The sequence below is a fragment of the Daphnia pulicaria genome, chromosome 3, assembly GCF_021234035.1.
Source record: "Daphnia pulicaria isolate SC F1-1A chromosome 3, SC_F0-13Bv2, whole genome shotgun sequence".
Classification (NCBI taxonomy): Eukaryota; Metazoa; Arthropoda; class Branchiopoda; order Diplostraca; family Daphniidae; genus Daphnia; species Daphnia pulicaria.
In genome coordinates, this window is record NC_060915.1 from 9,032,811 (window position 1) to 9,056,520 (window position 23,710).

The 23,710-nt window shown below is 40.1% G+C and overlaps 10 protein-coding genes across 12 annotated transcripts; 7 read left to right on the forward strand and 3 right to left on the reverse strand.

Moving 5' to 3' along the window:
- Positions 1–186: 186 nt before the first annotated feature.
- LOC124329057 (malonate--CoA ligase ACSF3, mitochondrial-like) lies at positions 187–3,469 on the forward strand. 2 transcript variants are annotated; one of them, XM_046788007.1, is made up of 10 exons: positions 188–311; positions 416–908; positions 1,388–1,440; positions 1,508–1,986; positions 2,042–2,242; positions 2,302–2,447; positions 2,505–2,638; positions 2,697–2,808; positions 2,868–3,046; positions 3,120–3,469. In XM_046788007.1, the coding sequence occupies exons 2-10, from the start codon at positions 539–541 to the stop codon at positions 3,324–3,326; spliced, it is 1,881 nt and encodes a 626-aa protein (XP_046643963.1). In that variant the 5' UTR covers positions 188–311; positions 416–538; the 3' UTR covers positions 3,327–3,469. The 2 variants fall into 2 exon arrangements, with proteins under 2 accessions (XP_046643962.1, XP_046643963.1); XM_046788006.1 differs by having other exon boundaries at positions 187–908.
- A 135-nt stretch (positions 3,470–3,604) lies between these two features.
- Positions 3,605–6,695, forward strand: LOC124329075 (carboxylesterase 4A-like). Its single transcript, XM_046788049.1, has 10 exons — positions 3,605–4,498; positions 4,567–4,704; positions 4,766–4,910; positions 4,977–5,075; positions 5,153–5,430; positions 5,523–5,673; positions 5,743–5,927; positions 5,997–6,141; positions 6,202–6,334; positions 6,392–6,695. The coding sequence occupies exons 1-10, from the start codon at positions 4,256–4,258 to the stop codon at positions 6,612–6,614; spliced, it is 1,740 nt and encodes a 579-aa protein (XP_046644005.1). The 5' UTR covers positions 3,605–4,255; the 3' UTR covers positions 6,615–6,695.
- Positions 6,696–7,234: 539 nt separating this feature from the next.
- On the reverse strand, positions 7,235–7,654 carry LOC124329233 (histone H4). The gene has a single exon (XM_046788295.1). The coding sequence runs from the start codon at positions 7,570–7,572 to the stop codon at positions 7,261–7,263; it is 312 nt and encodes a 103-aa protein (XP_046644251.1). The 5' UTR covers positions 7,573–7,654; the 3' UTR covers positions 7,235–7,260.
- A 152-nt stretch (positions 7,655–7,806) lies between these two features.
- On the forward strand, positions 7,807–8,427 carry LOC124329224 (histone H3). The gene is made up of 2 exons (XM_046788288.1): positions 7,807–7,995; positions 8,065–8,427. Exons 1-2 carry the CDS (start codon positions 7,868–7,870, stop codon positions 8,345–8,347), a joined length of 411 nt encoding a protein of 136 aa, XP_046644244.1. The 5' UTR covers positions 7,807–7,867; the 3' UTR covers positions 8,348–8,427.
- A 132-nt stretch (positions 8,428–8,559) lies between these two features.
- Positions 8,560–9,439, forward strand: LOC124329231 (transcription factor YY2-like). The gene is made up of 3 exons (XM_046788294.1): positions 8,560–8,730; positions 8,796–8,909; positions 8,966–9,439. Exons 1-3 carry the CDS (start codon positions 8,629–8,631, stop codon positions 9,065–9,067), a joined length of 318 nt encoding a protein of 105 aa, XP_046644250.1. The 5' UTR covers positions 8,560–8,628; the 3' UTR covers positions 9,068–9,439.
- Positions 9,440–9,741: 302 nt separating this feature from the next.
- LOC124329204 (bcl-2-like protein 1) lies at positions 9,742–10,705 on the forward strand. Its single transcript, XM_046788263.1, has 2 exons — positions 9,742–10,439; positions 10,501–10,705. Exons 1-2 carry the CDS (start codon positions 9,972–9,974, stop codon positions 10,612–10,614), a joined length of 582 nt encoding a protein of 193 aa, XP_046644219.1. The 5' UTR covers positions 9,742–9,971; the 3' UTR covers positions 10,615–10,705.
- On the reverse strand, positions 10,437–11,719 carry LOC124329193. Of its 2 annotated transcripts, XM_046788247.1 has the most exons (4): positions 11,572–11,719; positions 11,057–11,428; positions 10,710–10,989; positions 10,437–10,595 (listed from the first exon to the last, which is right to left on the reverse strand). In XM_046788247.1, exons 1-3 carry the CDS (start codon positions 11,625–11,627, stop codon positions 10,734–10,736), a joined length of 684 nt encoding a protein of 227 aa, XP_046644203.1. In that variant the 5' UTR covers positions 11,628–11,719; the 3' UTR covers positions 10,437–10,595; positions 10,710–10,733. The 2 variants fall into 2 exon arrangements, with proteins under 2 accessions (XP_046644203.1, XP_046644202.1); XM_046788246.1 differs by having other exon boundaries at positions 10,437–10,989.
- Positions 11,720–11,746: 27 nt separating this feature from the next.
- LOC124329230 (60S ribosomal protein L36-like) lies at positions 11,747–12,583 on the forward strand. Its single transcript, XM_046788293.1, has 4 exons — positions 11,747–11,859; positions 12,068–12,190; positions 12,258–12,392; positions 12,456–12,583. Exons 1-4 carry the CDS (start codon positions 11,848–11,850, stop codon positions 12,540–12,542), a joined length of 357 nt encoding a protein of 118 aa, XP_046644249.1. The 5' UTR covers positions 11,747–11,847; the 3' UTR covers positions 12,543–12,583.
- A 747-nt stretch (positions 12,584–13,330) lies between these two features.
- Positions 13,331–15,930, forward strand: LOC124329177 (alpha/beta hydrolase domain-containing protein 17B-like). The gene is made up of 6 exons (XM_046788223.1): positions 13,331–13,906; positions 13,966–14,082; positions 14,156–14,329; positions 14,398–14,499; positions 14,608–14,740; positions 14,818–15,930. Exons 1-6 carry the CDS (start codon positions 13,656–13,658, stop codon positions 14,899–14,901), a joined length of 861 nt encoding a protein of 286 aa, XP_046644179.1. The 5' UTR covers positions 13,331–13,655; the 3' UTR covers positions 14,902–15,930.
- Positions 15,931–16,184: 254 nt separating this feature from the next.
- Positions 16,185–22,288, reverse strand: LOC124329427 (kinesin-like protein KIN-14E). Its single transcript, XM_046788488.1, has 12 exons — positions 21,067–22,288; positions 19,818–19,978; positions 19,181–19,430; positions 18,829–18,996; positions 18,526–18,745; positions 18,311–18,364; positions 18,120–18,224; positions 17,397–18,056; positions 17,071–17,319; positions 16,509–17,008; positions 16,368–16,446; positions 16,185–16,307 (listed from the first exon to the last, which is right to left on the reverse strand). Exons 1-12 carry the CDS (start codon positions 21,591–21,593, stop codon positions 16,257–16,259), a joined length of 3,024 nt encoding a protein of 1,007 aa, XP_046644444.1. The 5' UTR covers positions 21,594–22,288; the 3' UTR covers positions 16,185–16,256.
- Positions 22,289–23,710: the final 1,422 nt, after the last annotated feature.

Sequence of the window (23,710 nt, forward strand, 5' to 3'; positions counted from 1 at the left end):
AACTGCTTAATCTTTTTCCGATAATATAAAATAAAAAACAAGTTGTGAGTTCAAATTATTTTTTTAATGGAATACTTAATATTATTTTTGTTAGATAAATGAATTTCTGATCTGAATTTGAAATTAAATGACGTGACAACATCGAAAAATCTTTTTTCATCAAAGTAAATATCGTCTGTACTTTTTAGCATTCTGTTCAGTGCTGGAATTTGGCATAAAGTTAAGTCATAGGCAAACTGCACGCATGTCCAAAGTTATGGAATCACGACATTGGACGCAGATATTGCGCATGTATTTCGCTTGGTAACACGGTAATACGTAACTCTTGCGTGGTTGCGCCCCCTTTTACAACCTTGAAAGTTTAGCGCCACATTGTCTCAAGGACTCGAGCTATCATTTTTTGGCTTGAATTCAGGAACTTTGTTTACCAGCCACAAGACATTTTGTGTTTGATGAAGAAGGACGTTGTGTTCTAGTAGTCAGTACATTTCGCTAAAACTCGGCAACAACAAGTGAATCGCAGTTGCGAATTTTTAAAATGGCTTTCCTTATTCTCAAGCCATTATTTTGTTTGCTAAGTTCTGTTTCCTCAAAAAAATCACCTACTTTGTACAGAGTTTCAGGAAGAGGTTTTTGTTCATTAGCAAATGAAAAAATAAAAGAAAGCAGTGAAACATTGATTACCCCAGTTTTTCAGATTGCTACAAATCATTTACATAAAGTCGCACTCAAAGATCAAAATGGAGTTCACACTTATCAAGAAGTTTTACGAAAAAGCTTGTTGCTGGCTAAAAAAATTCAAGAAAAAATTGGGGTTAATAGAACTCAAGAAAGAATTGTTTTCTTATGTCCTAATGATGTCACCTATGTTCTTGCTCAGTGGGCATGCTGGGCTTCAGGTCATATTGGTGAGTTTCATTTTTACTATCATTTTGTCAATTTTTCTTTGCTTGTTTGTGTGTTTGCTTTGTATCAAATCCCTTAAGTCAATCTGTTATGTGCATCAAAACAATTGTATGTGTGTGTTATACAATACTGTACATTCCTGATATGGCATTATGCATTCCAGATAAGGAAGATGTGATTTATTCAGGTCAAGGTTCTTCCTTTCTTGGTAATGAAATATGAGATCTTGTTAATGTAAAAATTTGTTTCCTTAATTAATACTCCTGTTAGTGAAATATTTGAGCCTTGAGTGTCAACACCATTATCATTTTGAAATTGTGCCAACTTTCTTGCTGAATTTCTTGGTAATGACGACTTTCGGCGTCTTATAATAGCTTAGCTATAAACGCACAGACACGTATCAAAGTATCGTTATTTTAAATTATGTATTACGCTCATTTTCTCTTCTTTCAATTTTATTTACATGAATATTCTTCTAAAGCCGTCCCTTTGACAACAGCACATCCTCCATCGTTGCTGTCATACTACATTCAGGTCACATATTTGTTTAACATTTTTGTTTTTTTGTTTTATTAATTAGAATTTCATGAATCCTTAACAGGATTCAGAAGCTTCCTTGGTAATCACTACGTCAGATCGAGCTAATGTGGAGCTAATGGCGACCGTGGCTTCTAATTTAAATAGTCACCTCCCGTTGTTGGTTATTGATGATTCGTGGTCGCAGCAAAGCTCGACGAGCAATCGCACTGTTTCAGAAAAGAAACCCGAAAACATTTGTTCAAGCGTTCGGGTGGACACTAGTCCTCCATCCATTGATTCGACATTAACCGGACTTTTGAGCGAATTCTCTATGCCCACAAGCTTCTACCAGCAAGCCAATGCGATGATTCTGTATACCAGTGGTACTACAGGGAAGCCTAAAGGAGTCTTATTGAGTCACGCTAACGTAGACTCCCAAGTCCGTTCCTTGATAACTTCCTGGGCGTGGTCCCCTGCAGATGTAATTGTCCACACATTGCCGTTGTATCACACACATGGAATCGTTAATGCTCTTCTATGCCCGTTATATGTCGGGGCCAGGTATCCGATGTTCGAAATATTTAATGTTGTAGTTATTTTAAACGTTTTTGTTTAGATGCATAATGCTGCCAAAATTTGATGCTAGTGCCGTATGGGCTAACCTTTTAGGTATAAACATGTCGAATAGCGAGCGACCGACTGTATTTATGGCTGTCCCCACTATTTATTCAAAACTTATTACCGAGTATCAGCGAAAATTTGCTGGAAATCCTAAACTTAAAGATTATGTTAAATCAACTTGCTCTTCGAAGATGAGGTACATGGGTGTACAATTTTATTTTACTTTTTCTGGAACCTTACAAATGTTGTTTTTAGATTGATGGTCAGCGGTTCCGCCCCTTTACCAGAGCCTGTATTTCATCAGTGGCAATCCATCACAGGGCATAAGTTATTGGAGCGCTATGGAATGACTGAGATTGGAATGGCTTTGTCTAACCCAATCAAAGGAGAACGTAGACCTGGTAACAAAATAGAACGATTTAATCCCATGGAAACAAACCTAAACCCTTATTTTGAAGGTCATGTGGGACTGCCTATTCCTGGCGTACGTGTCCGCATCGCTGAGTTCAAAATTAGTTCAGATGGTGCTAAAGTATATTACGACATTTTAGCAGAGGGCAACCATAAAGCCACAAAAGTTGAACCTGGCAAGGTGAGAAAAATTTAGTCCTTCATCATCTATGAATATTAATAATTTCAAATTTTAACAGGCTGGTCTATCGGGCGAGTTACTCATTCGGGGTAACAGCGTTTTCCAGAGTTATTGGAACAAACCTGAAGCTACAGAAAAAGAATTCACAAAAGACGGATGGTTCAAAACAGGTAATAAAACCTTTTTAAATGATTGTGATCACTTCAGTTATGCACAATATCCTTCGTAGGAGACATTGCCCAGTTTAATAATGGCTACTACATCATTCTCGGAAGAGCATCTGCTGACATTATTAAATCAGGAGGTCACAAACTCAGCGCCCTTCAAATCGAGACAGAACTTCTCGCTCATCCACAGATTGACGATTGTGCTGTGGTTGGACTATCCGATCCTGTCTGGGGACAACTGGTAATGCTTGCTAAAATCCCGACAGCGATTGATCAGACATTGATTGATGCTTTATTCTTTCCTGACCTTGTAGGTGGCTGCTGTAGTGGTACCGAATGAGAAAAGTAAACTCAAGGTTGATGACCTCAAGTCTTGGTGTAAGAAACATGCACCTTTGGCCCCTTATGCTATCCCCACCGTTTGGAAAGTAGTAGATTCGATGCCTCGGAACGCTATGGGTAAAGTCAACAAAAAGGATTTGATTAGCCAGATATTCCCCGCCTCACCTTCCTCAACGTAAACCTAGCTACATTATGACTGTGCCAATTATTTTATTTACTCTGTGATTATGAGCTTGCCTTTGCTGTATATTCCGAATGGTGTTTATTATCACGTTGACATTTCTTTCAGGTGGTGCAATACAAATTCAGGCATTTATCAGAATTTCAAAAATTGTTCTCAGCGTTATTACATTATTCGGTTCTTGTTTTCCTGTACCAGGTTAGCCACCCTTCCGTGATATTCAGCAATACAGGAAGAGTATGTCATTATTATAAAGCAAAATCTCAAGGACAACTGAAAACAGAATTAGCCGAAATAATATCGCAGCCAGTATTGGTCCATTTTATCTCACGATCGACGTAGGAACATCGGAAATGTTAAATAGGATGAAATATTTTTCGACCTCTAAGTATATACGTATTTAGTTTTACTTGTTTTTATTACATGAAAAACTATCTACACAGGAAGTTTAATTAAGTTGCGTACTGCTGTCATGGCTTTCGAACATTCTAATAGAACCAAGAGTGAAAGTAAAGAGTGTCGTTGTCCGCACCGATCCATAACTTCTCGTAAGTTAATTGCGGTGGTGAAGTATAATTCTTGGACTCGTTCGAATTCATCTATGTTGTGTGATTAATAAGCCTTGGTGGTCTTTCAGTGACTTTAGTTCATCAACTGCATTTGAGGAAGTTTCGGGAAGTTTCACTCTTTTTATTACTACCAGCTGACAAACCAATTAATTAGTGACACTGCAATCTTCTGTCGAGGGCAAACATAAGGAAAGGGCGTCTTGTTCGACGTACCGTAACGCGAACATTTGTTGTATAAAAGCAGAGATGACAACTCTTGGTTTGTCAGTCATCGCTAAGATTCTTGTCAATCAACAAGTTCTTCCAAAAATCATCTCGAGCTATACCAATTGAAAATCGTTTACGTCAGCGCACCGTCATGGTAGCAAAGGATATACTAGTACTGCCCTTTTTGCTCGTTCTTTGTTGCATGGTCTCACTAAGTTGGTCAACAAATATCGAAGAAGAAACATCGGAAGGCTTTTACGAAGAAACTGTAGTATTGAAAACGAAAATTGGCTCATTACGGGGTCATAAAGAGGTGGTTGATTTCAAAACTTCGTATTACGCATTCAAGGGTATCAGATATGCTAAAGCACCGTCAGGTGCAAAACGTTTTCAGGTAAATCAGTTTGTATGTTTTCTAATGTGTTGTTTTCTAATTTCCATTTTTTTTTTTTTTTCACTTAGCCACCGGAAGCAGAGGAACCTTGGACCGGTATTCGCAATGCTCTACAAGACGGCCACCTTTGTCCTCAGTTCAGCATTCAAACAGGCCAACCAATCGGTGATGAAGACTGTCTCACAGTCAACGTCTACACACCTTCAGTATGTAAATCAAGTTATCAAGAGTGAATTATTTTCATCATCTTAATTGTTTGAATTTTAGATACGTAGTTCAAAGGCAGTGATGGTGTTTTTGCACGGCGGTGCTTTCGTGATGGGAGGTGGTTCGTCATACTTTTTTGGTCCAAAGCTTTTGATGGAGCAAGATATCGTATTAGTTACTGTTCAGTATCGTCTTGGAGCTCTAGGTAATGCTAAAGACAAAGCTTAACTGTAATTTACCTTCTCGTAGTAATCGATGATTGTATGTGTAGGTTTTCTGAGTACCGCGGATCATCGAGCCCCAGGTAATTGGGCTTTGCTGGATCAACTAGCCGCTCTGCGTTGGATCAAGGATCATATTTCGGCATTTGGTGAGAACGTGCAGTAGAACAAATTTTAAAATGTTTTTAATTCTAAACCTTTTGATATTTAAACGATTGTAATCAAGGTGGTGATTCCAACTCGGTAACACTCTTTGGAGAAGACAGTGGAGCAGCTTCAGCAACATTCCTGGGTATGTCGCCTCTTGCTGAAGGACTCTTTCATCGCATTATTGCCTTGTCGGGCAATGCTATGTGTGGTCAATATATTCAACAAAAACCGAAGGAAGCAGCTGCCGAACTTGCCCGACGGTTAGATTGCGATGAAATGGGAGTTCCAGAGATGATGGATTGTTTGCGTAGTGCACCTGTTGATGAACTTGTTGTTAAATCCAACGATATGTATGTAAGTAGGCAAAACGTTCCTTTTCCCATTTCATTTACTTTTAAATTGTTCATAACCATTTTTTTTTTGTCATGATATTTTGGGCTCTTAAGATATTTTACAGCTTTCCTCGTTGGTTTACTCCTGTCGTCGACGGTTACGTTATTCCAGCCGATCCAGAAGAAATGCTTATTAAAGGTTCTTTTCACCATTTGCCAACTTTAACTGGTCAAACAAAAGACGAAGGGGCCTTCTTTTATCGACGTAAATGACTCCATTTCTAATTTTTTTTTTTAAATTATGAACTAGAATATTAATCCCCTTCGTGTATAGTGACGCTAAATACCATAAGCAGTGGCCGTTACGACGACAGCTTCATCGATCAGCTTCCTCGTCTTTTGCCAATTATGTCTGAACTGGATCGGAGACTGCTTCCATTGTCGAAAGCTATCCGGCGCAAGTATTTCCGCAACGTTGATCTCGATGAAGAGGATCAATTTAGACCAAAATACATCGAAGTAATTTTGTTCAGATATATTTCAATTGTTCTAGAAATTATTAATACCTCTCGCTTTGGTTTCAATTAGTTTTTGACCGATTTACTCTACACTCGCTGCATTGATCGATATTCACGTCTATTGGCAAACCATAGCGTGCTGACTTATCGTTACCTTTTTGAATATCGTGGACAGCAAAGCGTTGTTAATCTGCAGGGTGAAATCGCCGATTTTGGTAGTCGTGATTTTACGACAACTTTTGATCCTTTATCAATTCTTTTTGAGTAATCTCTAGGTGTGGCTCAGGGAGACGATCTTCAATACGTCTTTAGTGATTTGTGGGGCAAAGATTCACCCATGTCAGCCGACGATCTCAAATTTAGCAAGAATGTCTTTCTACCGTTGTTGGCTAATTTTGCCAAAACTAGGTAGTTAAAATATAATTTACACGTGGCATAGAAAATAACTTCTGCATATTTAACTAGTGTTCCTACTCCAAGCATCACTGAATTCATACCGACAGCTTGGGCTCCATTCAGCACGAAAGGACGACTTTTTCGTATCGGCTCAAAGCTAACAGTTGATGTTGATTACCGAGCTGATGCTACACGGTTTTGGAATGATGAAATACCTGCCATACTGAAATCAGCAAAAAATATCGTTGCAGATGCAAGCCCAACTGCTAGAATAAGCAAAGAGGAACTGTAGTTTTCTATTGTCATGAAAATAAAATAATCTTCATGAATAAAACACCTGTTTTCTTTGGAGTCAGTACACCATGCATTTTAATTTTTCAGTCTTTCAATCATAGCCTAATAGCCTACTTCATGTTATTAAGACCTTAATTGGAATACATTTGATAAAATTCTAAAATTTTTTATCGAAAGTATTATTTCATGTGAATTTACATAAACTTTCAAACTTTAAATTAACTTTGAAAAACTTCAGAATTTACAGCTTAAGGCTTGTATTTTGGATCAAACAAATCAGCCGAATCACTTAAGACGGATACCGAAATACATTATTCGAATTGGACATCAAAGATCGAGTAGAAGTGGAAATTAAAACGTGTGAAATGAAAGATTTCGTGTAGAAATGAAGATATTGTGTAGAAATGAATCAGGGCAATTGAATTTCTTGATTCGCTCGACTGCCGTTTGATGTCATGGCTGCAGCGGATCCGTAAGAAAGGACGAGAAAGCACGTTGGATAAAAATGTCGGTCGCCATCTTGGATTAACTGCGTAAATAAAAATGACGTCATCAATACACCATCACAAGAACAAAAATATAGCAACTTGGACTTACTAATTTTGGGATTGTGTCGTATTGTCGTGTTCTTACTTGCCAACTGCTTAACCACCGAAGCCGTAGAGGGTGCGGCCCTGACGTTTCAGAGCATAGACGACATCCATGGCTGTGACTGTCTTCCTCTTGGCATGTTCAGTGTATGTTACAGCATCTCGGATGACGTTTTCGAGGAATACTTTCAGCACACCACGGGTTTCTTCGTAAATCAGACCAGAGATACGTTTGACACCTCCACGGCGAGCAAGACGGCGGATGGCAGGCTTGGTAATACCCTGAATGTTATCACGCAAAACCTTACGATGGCGCTTGGCACCACCTTTTCCCAAACCTTTACCTCCTTTACCACGACCTGTCATTTTTTAGATCAAACTGGTTAAACTTTCTTAGGTAATAAAACACTTTGTTCGACGGCAGCGACTGAACAAAGAATGACATTATGTTTGGTTTGTCAGTTCTATTTATACGGTTGCCTAGTGATTTCATTGGTTGTTCTAAGAGCCCAATCACGATACTGAAATGCTGAGCTCCACCCACATATCTCTGGAACGTCCGTGAAAATGTTATATATTGGGTGGATTTTAGTCGTTGTTAATAAAACTGATATTTTTGTCTCGTTTAATTAATTTATATAAAAGTAACTAAATTTTTATAATGGCTCGTACCAAGCAAACTGCTCGTAAATCCACTGGTGGTAAGGCTCCTCGTAAGCAATTGGCTACTAAAGCTGCCCGTAAGTCTGCTCCAGCAACGGGAGGTGTTAAGAAACCCCATCGTTACAGGTAGATTATTATTTAATCTGTCCTCTATGTGTGTAAAACTTTTGATAATTTAATGTTGTGCGCATGTAGACCCGGTACTGTCGCTCTTCGTGAAATTCGTCGTTATCAAAAATCGACTGAATTGCTCATCCGAAAACTGCCGTTCCAGCGTCTAGTCCGAGAAATCGCTCAAGACTTCAAAACTGATTTGCGTTTCCAGAGTTCGGCGGTTATGGCTTTGCAAGAGGCGTCCGAAGCTTACCTGGTTGGTTTGTTCGAGGATACCAATTTGTGTGCCATTCATGCTAAGCGAGTCACCATCATGCCTAAAGACATTCAATTGGCTCGTCGCATTCGAGGAGAACGTGCTTGAACAGTCTTAATTGTCATTTTAAAAATTTATATTCATTTTGATAATCCATCGTGACAACGGTCCTTCTCAGGACCATCAAATTCTGAAGGAGATCTTTTAACGCTTTTTGTATTTCAAAATTGGAAATTTCTAAAATTTTGTATTTTTATTGCACATCTGGAAGCCATTGTTGTGTACTTGGCAACATCTAACGAAAGTCGTCGACGGCAAAATTTCTCCATTTCGAATATTTATTGATGTTCTTTGTACACTAGTAATATTAACAAGTATTGTACAATATAATGGGGAAAGAAAAGAAAATCGAGCTATTTGAGTGTCCCATGTTCAACTGCCAACGATTTTTCATCTCGTTAAGTCTTTTGAAAAGGCACACATTGTATCACGTAACTATTTTATCATATACTAGTCACTAGAGTTGATCATTTTACTTCTTGAGTTTTGTTAACAGGCAGGAGTATGTCCTTACATGTGTGTCTTATGTGGCACTTCTTTCAAACTTGAGCACACTTTGAATGCTCATCTTAAGCTACGTCATGATGAGCACATGGATGACAAGTTCACGGTAACATATTCTTGTAATAACATTGAATATTGTTTTAATTTTGAATAACTTTTTAGAGAATCAGAGGATTTGTTTCATGCAATATGTGTTTAGCTCTCATCCCATGTAGAGAGATGAAAGCACATGTTGCCAAAACTCATGTAGATCTAGAATTTTAGATATCTAGATGGAACTCTCGCAACACATAATTTACATGTTGTGTCATCTCTTCTGAACACTTGCTGAAAACTCTACAACAAGTCCTCTTAATTTCTGATCAATGTTTTTTATGAAGAAGTTTTGTGTAATTTTGGGTGTGGTTAATTTCACATATCCAGTCATTGTGTTTTATTTTCAGTGATGTGATTTTGGGTGTGGTTAATTTCACATATCCAGTCATTGTGTTTTATTTTCAATGATGTGATATTCCTAATCATCAAGTCTATTACATTCCACAAATGTGTCCATTTTTCCAAGAAAGATATAGAAATGTGTTCTGAATTTGATTTGCTATTGTGCTGATTTAGTGATTTTAGTTTAATATAAAACAGTAGTTCAAAAGCATTTTTTCATAGTTTTATTTGAAACTAAAATTTAGTTCATTCGATTATCTATGCGCAGCAGTTAAGATTGATTGTGCTTTGTTCTGTGTAGTGGGTTACGGGATTGCTCGGGAGAAAAAAAAGGAACAAAGGGTTAATAGCTAGACACGGCCTTGGGGCTACGGCTAGACAAGAATTTCCCGACAGAGGGAAAGTTCCTCGTAATAATAAGCATAACGCTGAAGAATGCACCCTGAACTGGGAGGAAAAAGCAGAAAAAGGTTCCTTTTTTAAACTTCATTCATTAAAAGCCTTGCCTAAGGGTATCTCAAGTGGTTTACTCATACCCGTAGGGCAGATGGCACCACCTCCTCCTCCCTACTCGCATTCCAATCTCTCTCCCCAGTCTTTTACACGCACGACGACCAGTACAATAGTGACGGTTACGATGGTGTAATGTGTAGCCAAAACTTCGTGAATTCTGATCTCATCTCTTTTCATTTGTACGTGTTACGTGCTGTGTTTATGACTGTGTTGCTTCATGAATAAAGCCATGGCTTCTACCAATTGGCTAACAAGCAAAAACACTTCACAGTCGACTCGTGAATCTGTGCTCGAACAAAACTCAACTTTCGCCATCAACATTGTCAAAGAAGCATTAGGCGAGAAAATAGATTTGTCAAAAGATACAATCTACAGGACGTTATCGACATGTGTTGGAGAAGTGTTGGCAAATTGTGAATCCCCAATGCAACAGCTAGTAAATCGACTAGACCTTTCTCGTGGTGTTGGCCATGACAAGTTTGCTTCACTGGCTGATGAGCTTTTTGAAGCTGAAAATGGATACAACATTCTCTGGGAGAGAATTGTGACCCTATTCGCTTTTACATGGGTACTAAGCAAACAGCTACATTCTGACCAGATCGAGTCATCTAATAATCTCAGCAAGATACTAGCAAGCTACCTCAATGACAAAATTACTCCATGGATCTTGCAGCAGGGAGGCTGGGTAATTTATTTGTTTATTTTGCATTTATCATTAGAAGATTTATAACTATTTCTTTACACAGATAAAAATCTGCAGTGAATTTGGTGAAGACACATCTGCGTCAAACAAGTGGAAGTACTTCTTTTTAACAGGACTAGGCATTGGTCTGGTCGCCACCTATAAATTGACACATTAAACCTGTAATTTTTCTCATGTATGTCTATTGTATGTTTATTTAATTTTAAATGATTACAATTATTCCACAAATATACAATTAAACTGATAAATTACCCATCTCCAAAACAAGTTAAAATATCAGAATGTGTCTTTGTTTCCAGGTGAGTCATCAATCTTCCAATTTTTGAAAAATTCTGGTAATTCTTCCCTAGTAAGATTAACTAGAGTTTCGGTTGTTTGAGGGGGAGCTCCAGGGCACTGTCTTTTCTCCATGACATATTTTTTACCATTAAATTCTCTTGTGATTAATTCTCTGAGACAGCCCTCTCTATCGTTCGCTGTTGACCGCGATTCAGTTGCCCCATTAGAACTGTGAAAGTATTTCATTGAAGACCTGTGAGATAAATTTTCAAGCTTAATCATTTGATAAACAATACATATTAGATTATGGTAATCCATACCTGGATGAGTAGTGCATTCCATTATCTCTAGCTTTAGGCACCAGTGAATTTAGACTTCCATCATTCTTCATAATTTCATCTAAATCCACATCAGTTTTTGCACTTCTCTCTGATTCCCAACCACTTTTTTGTAACTTGTCAATAAAACCTGGTTTTAGCATTTGATCTCTTAGAGAACCTGTTGCTGGATCTTTAGGCATCATAATTTCTTCTTGATATATAGGAGGGTCACGAAATATTAGGAAGCTCTCTTGAAGAAGTTTCATCATCATTTGATCAAGCTGTTCAAATTCACTATTCCATTGAGACGAATCACCAAATGGATTATTACTTGGGTGGTTTTCATTTGGTTCACCACTATCTTTATATTGCCTAAAGAATAAATAATAAAATGTGCTATTTAAGTAATCACAATAAAAGTTCTAGAATAAATCCTAACTCCATATTATAAGTTACGTCATCCAGTTTGAAAAGCGCATACGAAATCGAAAAAGCACTTAACGAAATTGAAATACCTTCCATTAAAATCCGAAGGTCCAAAGAACAAGCGAAATAAGTTGTCGAAATGCATATTTTCCTATTCAAGACTTGAAATTAATTGTTTTCGTGGCAAAGACAAATTCAACAATAATAACCAAAAAAAAGGATGGGGGGTTTCCTAGGGACTACAGCGTTGCCGGTTCTCGTCTTTGCACCGAAAAAGCGTACCCGAGGAAAGCTCATTTGGCATCAAAGCAGAGCGAGTTCCTTTCATTTCTTTCTCGTTGAAGTTAGACGAGAAACATCAAAAAATGTCGGCGAAGGTAATTTCATCTCTTTAAATCTGAAGAAACTTGTATCATCTATGAATTTTATTCGGTTCTATTGCTAGTTATGGTTCAACTGTTTGTATTATAGTTAAATGTAGAACTCCAAGTGTTAAGTGTCTTGAGATGAGAATGTTGAGAGATTCGTTGCCATGTACCTGTTTACATATGGCTTTCATTGACAGTAACATTTTAACTTATTTAGGAAGCTCCAAAGGTCCAGACGCCCAGCAAGAAGCGTCCTCGCTATGATTTGGCTGTTGGTTTGAAGAAGGGTTTCAAGACTACCAAGAACCCCCAGAAGCCGAGGCCTTCTCGCAGGAAGGGTGTAAGTTAACTTTGAAAGCACGATGTCTATTTTGATTACATCTGACATGGTTTTTTTTCCGTTGCAGAAACTCACCAAACACACCAAGTTTATTCGTGACATCGTCAAAGAGGTTGCTGGTCATGCACCTTATGAGAAGAGAGCTATGGAATTGCTCAAGATCTCAAAGGATAAGCGAGCCTTGAAGTTCTTGAAGAGACGAGTAAGTTTCACATGTATTCAGCTATTTTCAAGCATTAAATTAACCTTGTGTCTATTCTCTTAGTTGGGAACTCACTTGAGGGCCAAGAGGAAGCGTGAAGAATTGGGCAATGTTCTCACCCAGATGAGGAAAGCCCAAGCCGCCAAGTAAACTGTGTAATGTGTAAAACAATACATAGGCTTGCATTGTCAGATATTTGTTGTTTTTTGATTTTTTTTTCCTACAGCATATGTGAATTTAGTTATGTTGATGTAGTAGAAGAATGATTTATGACGACGTTGAGTTGGAAGTAGGAATCAAGAGCCCTTGTCGGGTGTATTTTAAGTATCACTATTTGATGTGGGGTCCACTATGGAATATCATTGGTTAAGTTCTAAGGAATTCCTCTAGTGTAATAGATAAAAAATTTCAATTTCTCGAGTTGACATCCAGCCAATCAGTTAAGCTGATTCTTCGAGTAGGTAGTTTGAAGAGAATCGTTCCATCATGTGTTCTCTACTCTTAACTGTCCGGGACATTGAAAGGCGGTAGTGGCTCTTGACGTATGAAGAACGAGATTTTCTTTCTGGAGTATAAGGATCATATATATATATAGGTGGATCGATACAGCGTTGGTAGTTGCGAAGGATGATGAACTTTCAAGATTAATGCAGACAATTTAGATTTTTAATCTATCATCTAGGGATTATTGGCATATGGCAAGCTAGGAATATACGCATTTCAGCCAACCAGAAAACTGTTTCCGAATAAGAATGTCTGCATTTGTTTAATAACTGGTTTCAATCATTTTTATAAGTTTGTTTTCGATATTCTCGATGGTTAAATGTGGTTATTAAAAAAAAACAGCCGCAAGCAGCTCGAAAAGGAACTACGGGCTACTGTCTAAGGGGGTGGAGTAAGCTTTAGTGCCCCTAGTACCGTAGTCCCTTCCTCCTTGCTGGTGTTTTTTGGCGTGTGTGTGTGTGTGTGACTGTGTGTCATATAGATTGGTGGTACGTCTTTTATTTTCGTCTGTTACTGGATGACGTGAGTCTAGATAGCTCGTGATTTCTTTGAACGGCTTCATCGGCAGTTCAGCTGTTCTTACTTATTAGTTCCGTCTTGGATTATTTGTCTGCTGTTGTTGGGTTCGACAAAATTTCATAAAGCAACCCAGTCTAGTGATTTCAGTCTAGTGATTTCAGTCAAGCCATTTGGGAAGAAAATCTTGCACACAAAAGAAGCATTTTTCAAGCCATCAAGCTGGAGAACGACGGCCGAGCCATGAACGGACTTGGTGTCCGAGAACTTTGCTGCTTATTTTGCTGTCCTCCTTGGCCATCAAAAATTGCAGCAAAGCTGGCCTTTCTTCCACCAGAGCCGACCTACACTTTCGTGGAGGAGAATGGAGCAAAGCAAGCTGTCTGCCTGTCTGATCGTGCAGAGTGGCAATACTCTGAAAGAGAAAAGGAAAACATGGAAGTGTTTTATACACGCACTTCCAGGCAAAACAGGATAGCCTGCATGTTTATCAGGTTTGTGCCCCGTAACTTGTTCTTGCTTGCCTGTCTGACTTAAATTCTTGTTAAACCAGATGTACACCTAATGCCCGCTACACAATACTGTTCTCCCATGGAAATGCAGTTGATTTGGGACAGATGAGTAGCTTTTACCTGGGATTGGGAACAAGAATCAATTGCAACATATTCAGGTGGGCGCATTGTGCAATCTATTTTTCTTTGTTCAATTAACTCACTTGACAGATTTCATTTGTTGGATTTCAGCTATGACTATTCTGGATATGGAATGAGCACTGGGAAACCTTCAGAGAAAAATCTTTATGCAGATGTTGATGCTGCCTGGCATGCATTGAGAACCAGATATGGGATATCACCAGAAAATGTGATTCTGTACGGCCAAAGTATTGGTACAGTTCCAACTGTTGACTTGGCGTCTCGGTAAGAAAAAAATTAAAAGATTTTTTTCAAAATTTCGTGTATTATCAACACCATTCCACTGCAATCAGGTATGAAGTCGGTGCCGTTATATTGCATTCTCCCTTAATGTCCGGTATGCGTGTCGCTTTTCCCAAGACTCAACGCACCTGGTGCTTCGACGCTTTTCCAAGGTATTGTAAAGAGAATTTCGTGAGTGTGTTTTTATAACTGCGTGAGAGTTGCCGAACCACGAAGATGACCATAAAATGACCTTGAATTTTCTGTTGTTTTCCTGGTAGCATTGACAAAGTTTCGAAAGTCACATCGCCGGTGCTGGTGATCCATGGAACAGAGGACGAAGTGATCGATTTTTCCCATGGCCTCGCCATCCATGATAAGTGCCCGAAAGCTGTAGAGCCCTTGTGGGTTGAGGTATCCACTTTTAGAATTGTTTGTTATTTTATTTTTATGGCGTCTAATTATCTGTTATTTCTTTACAAACAAAAAAGGGGGCTGGTCATAACGATGTTGAATTGTACAGCCAATATTTGGATCGCCTAAAACAGTTTGTATCTGTCGAACTGGCCAATTGACAGGTGACTGTGGCCGCTGATGGGAACAGTGACAGCACCAACTCCAACACGTCCACTGACGGTTGCCTCTGCCTGAAACCCGAACGAGCCACCAAAAGCAAGAACGAATTGAACCCGACAGAAAAACTTATGTAAAAACAAGTAGATACATACGAGACTAGCACTTTTTGATCCCTCCCCCAAAACGGGTCACTCACACACAACATCTTAGCGGGGAAAAACATTTCATCATTTTTCCCCAAAACAAAAATCCTTTTTTTCTTTTTGCCATTTCCTTAGAGTCGACCTGCTTTTTCTTTTAACCAAATACGAACTTGCGACAGATCCTATCGATGATCTCACACGTTCAGATGTAGTTCAATTGGCCAAAGCGGTGCTGAGGTAGAAAGGATCTTGTGTGGTTGTGCGTGTGTGTGTGTGCGTTTGTTTGCGTGAACTAATTCTCGAAAAGCGACCATCTTTAAAATAAGACGGTGGGATTGATTTCAAGTGCGTTGTAATTTTGCCCCGTTTCCCTCTTTTGTCAGAAAGATGAAAATAGGAGATGAAAAACCCTTTTTCATCCTTCATCTCTACCTCTATCATTAATGGTTGAGCTGGAACCAATGGGAAAAAGAAATCTGGTGCCTCGACTAGGGCTTCTTTCTTCGTTAGTTTCATTTTATTTGTCGTGTATTTTTCGCAAATCGGAGGATTATCGTACAAAACAAACAAAAAAATTGCCCCCCTAAAAACGTTGGTCTCTCCCATCCATCATCTTGTTGCGTTGTTGTGTGCTAGTGGGTTGTTAACCGCCCTTTGTCACTCCATTTATGCTGATTGCGTTTGCGTGAGCGTAAAATTGGTTCTTCCCTTTCATCATCCGCCAATATTCCACCAAGTTCCCTCGTTGCCTCCACGTATATTAATGGGGTGAGAAATCCCATTTAACTTTTCAAAAGCAAAAGGTGCCCGTCTCCTTTCGTTATCATTTTCGTGTGCGTAATTTTTGTTCTTATGGATAAAATTGTGCAGTTCATTTAACAAAAAGAAAAAAAAAATGCGAGAGAGTTTATTGTGTTGCTCGCTACGTACGTGATTTATTCAAACGGCATTATCCATTACGCCGCCAATGTTCCCACCCGTTTGTTTGTTTTTTCTCGTCTAGATTTTTCGCCCTAGATTATAATTTTTTTTTCTTAGATTATTCTCGCATGGATGCAAAGAGATCAATTATTTCGATTACAATTGATATCATCTCCTGACGTGAAAGAGAGCAAATTAGACTTTTAAGACACACAAAATCCGCTGGAAATGTTTGTATGAACATGCTCTAATTTACAAAATAAAAAGAACAAAAGTCTCCCAAAAATTCTTCAACTGGTGTCTTCGACGTCATCCTCTCCTCGTCGGAGTTTCTGAATAATCTAACATTTATATATTTCAGTTAGTTGCCTTCAGTCACACTAGATAATCTGTCAAATTACCGCTTTGAGGCGTGCAATCTCCTTGCAATCGGCATTCTTCTGGGCTGCATTAGTGACAGCTTTGGCGCGGGAAGCATATCTGCAATAATCGAGGTAATTGTATAAATATGTTGGTCTCTTGTTTTGTGTTAATTGAATTACGTCAGTGACGTTAACGTCTCGTCTAGATTGAAGGCGGCAACGGAGGCGGTGACGAAGAGAAGTGTTTTAGCGTTTCCGCCCAACGAGTCTTGCATTAACATTGTCAGTTTGCTATTTCGGTAGGGCGTATGGGGCTGCTCACTGGCTAAAGCGGAGATGACGTCGCCCAAAGTTGATAACGATTTGTTGATTGAAGAAGCTTCCCGGAGCTGGTCCCCAGTTGATCCCGATTTGGCGAAACGCTCGCTGCCAGCCAAATCGAGCAGGCTAACCTTTCCGCGGATGACGGTGCCGTGCAGCCGACTTGTGCACTCGATGTTGATGCTGACTATCAGATGCGACCGGCTGCTACGATCGTTCATGCGAGTCGAGCCCGTGTGACGCGAGCTGAGACCGCGATGGAACAAGTCTGACAACTGGTTGGCGTTGGCAACGGGAGATATTCGTGAGCCTTGCACCCACACGATACCGCGCTTGTCTTTTTTGATCTCCAATTTTACCTGATTATTTAATCACATTATTGGAAATGTTTTATTTAAATTTCCAAGCAAAACAGGTTTACCTCGGCTTGATCGCTTAAGCGTAGGAGATCGATGAGTTTATCGTTGTAAAGTTCCAACATTGAACAAGAAACTTGGACATCAAATTGAGCTTGGTGATCGTTGGCTAGTTGGAAAATTCGCTGAAACGTTCGAGTGGCCAATCCGGGATGGACGTCGTCGCCTATAATCGTGTGTGTCTTCCCGCTACCGGTTTGTCCGTACGCGCATATGCAGACATTGTAACCATCGAAAGCTGACTGGACGAGTGTCTGTAGGGCCCACCCAAATCGCATAAGAATAAGAATAAGACGTTGAAAAAACAAATGGCATGAGAGAATATATTTACATGCGTGTCTTCAAAGACGGTTTCTTGCGTGTCGTCTGGCAGAAACACGCGATCGAAATGGAATTCTTTAGGTCCTTTTGGAGTGTTTATGACGAGCGTGTAGGGATCGACGACATCAGCCACCGAGTGCTGAACTCTCTGCTCCACCGGGGTTAACGGTCGAAGCCGGCAGTAGACTCGGATTTTACCTTTGAGATCTTCGATCGTGTTGAAATACTTTTTACGTAACACACGCTCACGGTTGATGTCTTCTATCAAGCGTTTGTTGGCCTCCATTGCCTGCTGTAATTCCCGACCTAATTGTTCCAACTTTTCGGTGTTACTCTCTCTGTCACGGTAGATGGTTTCTTCGACTTGGGATTTCAGTCGGCTGTTTTCTTCCTGCAACGTTTCTAGGTCACGTTTCAGAGTAGAGTGCTCTTCCTCTTTTGCGGCTACGTATTGTTCGAAAGCCGCCAGTCGTTCGTTTTTCATTTCCAGCTCTTGTTCCATGTGAGTGACGTGTCGTTCGAGTTCCTCCAAGTTGGGAACTTCGGGCAGAGAATTGGACTGACGCAACACCTTCTCCAATTGTTCTATCCTGGCTTTGTACTCATTTTCCTTCTGTTGAAGCTCGGCAATCAGACCACGCATCTGGACAAATTCCTTGTTCTCATTCACCTGGTTGATTAGATTATTCAATTTTAATCAGTAACTTGTTTTTAATGAATTATAGCGACATACTTTGTAAGTCCGCTTTCGCTGGATGTTGTCGTCGCTGCTTATGAATGCCTTGTCATGGGTGTGCTGCTCTGTTAATTGGTATGCTCTTAATGCCTCGATATTGGCCTAGATGAGGGACCATCACGATTTGCGTGAGTTTAGAAAAAAATAATAATAATAAAAAAAACAACTTTTTTATGGACCTCGCATACCGTTAGATTGTTGATGACCATTTGTAATTCCTGGTTTTTTCTATCGAGCTCCTTCTGTTGGGAAAAGAAGAAAAGGGAAGCGTGCGTGACGAAACAAATGCTTTAAATATCTTTTGTTTCCGTGCCTCGGGAACAAAAATTATTGATCCATGTGTGTGTGTGTTCCCTTTTTAAAACAAAAATAATACGTAGTATAGAGTTGCCTGTATACGTACGTTGATCATGTCGCTTTGTGCGGCTTCGGCTCGTGCGTTCTCGGTGACGGGTTCCAGTTCAGCAATTGCCGACCGCAACTGAGCGATGATTCTGTCTCTTGCGTGTACCTCGTTCCACAAATGTTTGTTTTCTCTGGCCAGTGACGTCGACTCCAAAGATGAGCAGGTGGAAGTGTTGTCGCCTCGGTGGCTCTGCCGGATGGTAGCCGCCGATTGTCGGCTATACACTCGGCACGAAAAAGACAAATTGAATTCTTCCGCTTTGCTGCTGTGTTTCGTCCACTTGTTAACTCAGTCACTTACCTGGCTGTACTGCTGCTACGCCACGTCCAACTCTTGAGGGCCACGCAGGGTTTCATTTGAACGCTGTCTGAATCTCGGTCCCGATCACTGATGAGTTCCGATGACAATTCAGCATCGCCAAAATCATCGCCGTGACCCGAATCACGCCATTCCAATTCCTCTTTGAGCCTTGAAAATTCACCGTTAAGATTATAATTGTTTACTGTTAATGACAATACGGCACGCTTATGAGCTTATTGACCCTGTTCAATTCTCTTTAAATTTTTCCCTTTGAGTATTTCCCAACCAGAGTTATTGAACGGCCAAGCTCGACTGAAGAAATCTCAGTAAAAAACAACAAAAAAGGAAGTACCGTTGGTACTGCTTCCGCAGTAGTTCGTAATCACGTCGGCTGGCTTGCTGGGCTAGGCGTTCCAGTTGTAATAAGGCCAACAAATCGCTTTCATTGGCCGATTGTGTGTTGGAACTGGTTATTTTACCGACGCCTTTCTTCTGCTGGCGGATTGTTCCGGTTACACTGTGCATCGGTGACGTAACATCCTTTGCCGTTTCCAACGAATCCGGCTCGTCGGTTTCGGAATTTGTTTCAGCGCCGGAAGGAACTGATTAGAAAATAAAGAAACGTCGTACAAGCTAGGTCAAAATTCAGGGAAATGATTTAAGTGTCTAAAATTCCTAATGTGCATAAACGATACGCTTCCGTGATTCAGTCATTTGTTTGATGGATTTATTATCCTTGTGTCAATAATATTTTGAACTTTAAGAAGAATTTTCTACATTCACGCCTCAGAGATTTTTGCTGGATACATTTCAATGGAAATCATGGAAATCCGTCCATCGAGAAATAATGTCGTGGGCAGTGACTTGTGAACAATAATGCGAAATGATAATCAGCTTATATACAAGAGAGCTGAAGGAGCTAGGTTCTCTCTCGGTATTATATACCATTTGAATAATTGAAATAGTTTTTGGTTTTGTTTCAGGCTTACCAGTTGGCAGAACTTGTTGAACTGCTTTAAGTACTTCCAGTCGTCCGGTCAAGGTGGCTAGTCGCTGGTCGACAATTAACAATTGTTTCTTTAACGACTCAATATCCGCACCGGCTTTATCTCCGTCAGCTCGCCTGCTGCTGCTGGTGGAAGAAGATTTACTATAAGATGAAGGAGACAAATGAAACAAACTGATGGCGCCGTCCGGCACGACGTGGACCGCCGAACACATCACAGGATGGAGGAACATCCCCGTTCAAATTCAAAAGGCGGACTGGTGGTATGCTGATGCTCTTCAACTACTCTTGTATATACATCACACGTATCTACTGCTGCACATATAATACACTTACACAACAGTGAGTGTATAGAGTGAGAGCATCCAGACATACACGTATTGTATATACGCATATGTTCTTATTTTTCTCCGCGTTGGCTTCTTCCTCCTGTGTCACGGATGGCTTGCAATCTATGCCGTATGCCTCTTGTGCCGTGACCGGTAGCTTCGGTACCACATGCTGTCTCGTTCGCAAGCAGCAGCAGCAGTACATTGTGAATCCTTTTTGTTTTGAATTTAGGTGAGTCGACATATACAACGTGCCGGTTGTTCTTTTTGACTCTATATCGCAACTTTGGCGGCTTCACGAACGACAAGCTTTGTAAAACGGGCGTTTCCATGCGATACTTTTGCGCTGTTAATCAACTCGTTTGCTCCCGTTTATAACAAATTCTTTTTCTTCCCTTAGCTTGTATACACTTTTGGCTGATAGACAATATAGCTACTTAAATCCATTGTGTCGCGCCCCTTTCGTGATTTTTGGGGGGTTTTGTATAGCCGGACACGGTCAACGGCCTATGAGAGTTATAATTCTTTCAACCGAAAGCGCCCTATTGAAGTAAGTTGACGAAGCACCTGCTGCTGCTTTCTAAAATAACAACTTTGGTTCAAGGTCCCATGTAGAGTCTGAATAGCCCCTCCCATCGCCGCGTGCTCTTGTTCATCAACCAAAAGAACTAAAATAAGAATGCATAAAGGAATTGGTTCCATCTGGCTGAATCGAATCTCTTTTTTTACATAATAAGAATAAAGAGAACAAAGTAATGACTGCCCAAGTGGAACGCGCGTATCGACTCTATAACTATTTGTATACGTATTTCTTTGATTTCCTGTCCGCCAGATGACTATATAGTCGGTACAACAACAGCAGATGCAGACGAATAGTTTTACATGAATGAAATATCGATCTACCCGTGATTGTTGGTTGTGGTGGTTGAAGCTGTTGTTGTTGCTGCTCCTGCTGCTTCTGACGGGGACTCTGTGGATTTCTTTTGATGTTCGTCAATTGTCTGGCGTACTAAAATTTGTTCCAGTCTATAAGCTTGTTGCTTAAGGGTCAGTTTGAGTTGCTCGGCCACAAGTGTCTCGGCCAGAAGGTACCTCGGCTCACGGATGAGCGACAAGGTAAACTCGAATTTTTCACGCCAGGTATTGCAAGACTCTTGGTCGACAACGCCCGACATGATGACTGCGCTGTTGGACGTCGATTCCGTCTCAACGTGACTCTGCAGAAATCGACTTCCATTGAATCGCTTAGTTTGAGTCCTTTTGAATTCAGCACTGTTATTATCCTTCTCTTGATTGCGGAAGCTGTAATGACCGCTTAGGCCGGAATAATCACTATCACACGTTCCCTCACTGTCGCTATCACTTGAGCAGTTCTCGGACCTTTGGGAAGAATCCCTTGAGCGCATCTTCATGAGAAATTCTCGCCACATTTTTTTTTTAGGGGGGAATGTTAAAATTCTTAAATTTTAAATGTATTAAAGTTGCTGCGTACAACAGTGGAGATCAAGGTATCGGCATGTTGGCTCGACCCTTGATGGTTGGCAACTGTCACGAGATTCGCTTAGACCAGCAGATCAGGATGAGCTGCTGATCAGAGACCCTCAGCAGCAGCCCGTATCTTCATCTTCTTTCTTGCGGAACGCTATACACTAGAAGCTGTTGGCAATTTTTTTCGGAATTTCACTGCGTGGTGCGACGAAACTGTTTCACAGCCCTTTCATCCACCTGGCTTGTTCTTGTTTTTTTGTTTTTAAGAGTCTTCACAATTAAAGTTGAAAGTGTTTACGGCTGCGACGATGGCGACATTTCGCCCGTCTTTGACGATCGACTTGTAACCGTGTCAGATACTCGCGACGATGGCCAGCGAATGGACAATGACCAAAAAAGTGAACAGGAGATAGAAGATCCATCCGAGTTGATCAGACCGTGCAGACTGGTATATCCGGTTGGGTGTAGCCAACTTACAAGTGAGACTCTGAGAGGCTTTGAGGATTTCTACGAAACTACTTGGCGTGTTGTTCGTTTTGGTGGTGAGGGTGAATAACCAATGCGATGGGGGGTGCATGTTGAGTGTATAAGACGTGTGGCACGCGACTTGTTCTTATTTTTTACAACTTCTTATGAACATCTTCCCATTAATATATTTTTTTGTTAGGCTCCTGGTTATTATCGCACAGTCGACTAAGTTTCGTCAACTCCGCTGACCGCACTTCCTCCCAAATCACCTGTGTTTTTTTTTTCGAACATTATTGCCGCGTTTACTATATAAAAAGTAGAGGAGAAAGTGGGTTTGTTTGCATCCTCCCGCTTCACGCATGGAATAGTCGAAAAATTAAAAGGCGGGATGATGACATAACGTATCGCCAGCTTTTTTTTTAATCTTCGGCGAAAAATAGTGCACGCTCGACTACTCGGAGCTGTACACACACGGCACGTTCACCTCCTGCAAAAGCAGTTAAAACAAAATACTGGCCGGCGCCTATAAATGTTTTTTTCCGAAATTGTTTTCTTTTGTTCCGCAAACAAAAAAGGATACAAACAAAAAGGAGTGAGATAAACGAGGCTGATTTATTTCCTACTTTTTTCTTGTTATTGTATACTTTAGTCGTTTGGTATAGACTGCCGAGTAATTTATCCTAAACGTGTTAAAGGAAACTCAAAGCATGTGTTCCAATATACCAGTGAATGGTTTTTAGCTCGGCCTATTTTCTTTACTATTGTCATTATTCGGTTTTAAAAACCAATTTTAAGCTGTAAACTTTGTTGATGTTTTGTTTCGTTATTTTCAATGATGTGAAAAGTTAAACGAAGATTCCATGTCCCGGTACCCCAGAAATTGTTATTAGGAACAACCTTAAATTGGAACACTGTACATTATGGCGGATTCAAAAGCTTGGTCAAATGCAATTAGCCAGCATCAACCACATTTGTAAGTCTAGAATTTCCTTTCGCAAATATAAGAACTAAAAAGGGATTGTGGGTAGATTACTCTCGCTGGGATAGAAGACCTTGTGGTTCAGAAACACGCATAATCATGTATATTTGCTATACTAAGAGACTATATATAGACTAGATGAATGAGAACGTCAGTTTTGTACTCAAAACGAAGAACAGCAGGATAATTCAATGCCACAAATTTGGATTTACACCGCGGCGATAAAAGCGATTAATTTAGCGTATCAAAATAAAAGCGTCAATTTTCACTAGGCTATGTAGTACTCATGATGACTTGTCATGGCCGTCGAGAAAGTTGATCCAATGACGCTTTATCCTAGACACAACAAGCCGGAATGAATTATTTAACTGTCTATAGTTATCATGTCCTAGTCGATAGCGAAAGAAAAATAAAATGTGTCGATACTGATAAAAGTGGATGTAGCCCAGAGAGATTTGTGTTGAGAATCTTCCATCCTTTTTGGTACTGGAAAGTGGTTTGCTACTGGTTCCACCGGCATTGCACTTGTGTGGGTAGGACTACTAAGATTTTCTTTTTACTCTGCTGTTGATATTCTGCTTTCTCGCTTGAAATTGGTTAAGAATTTCCATT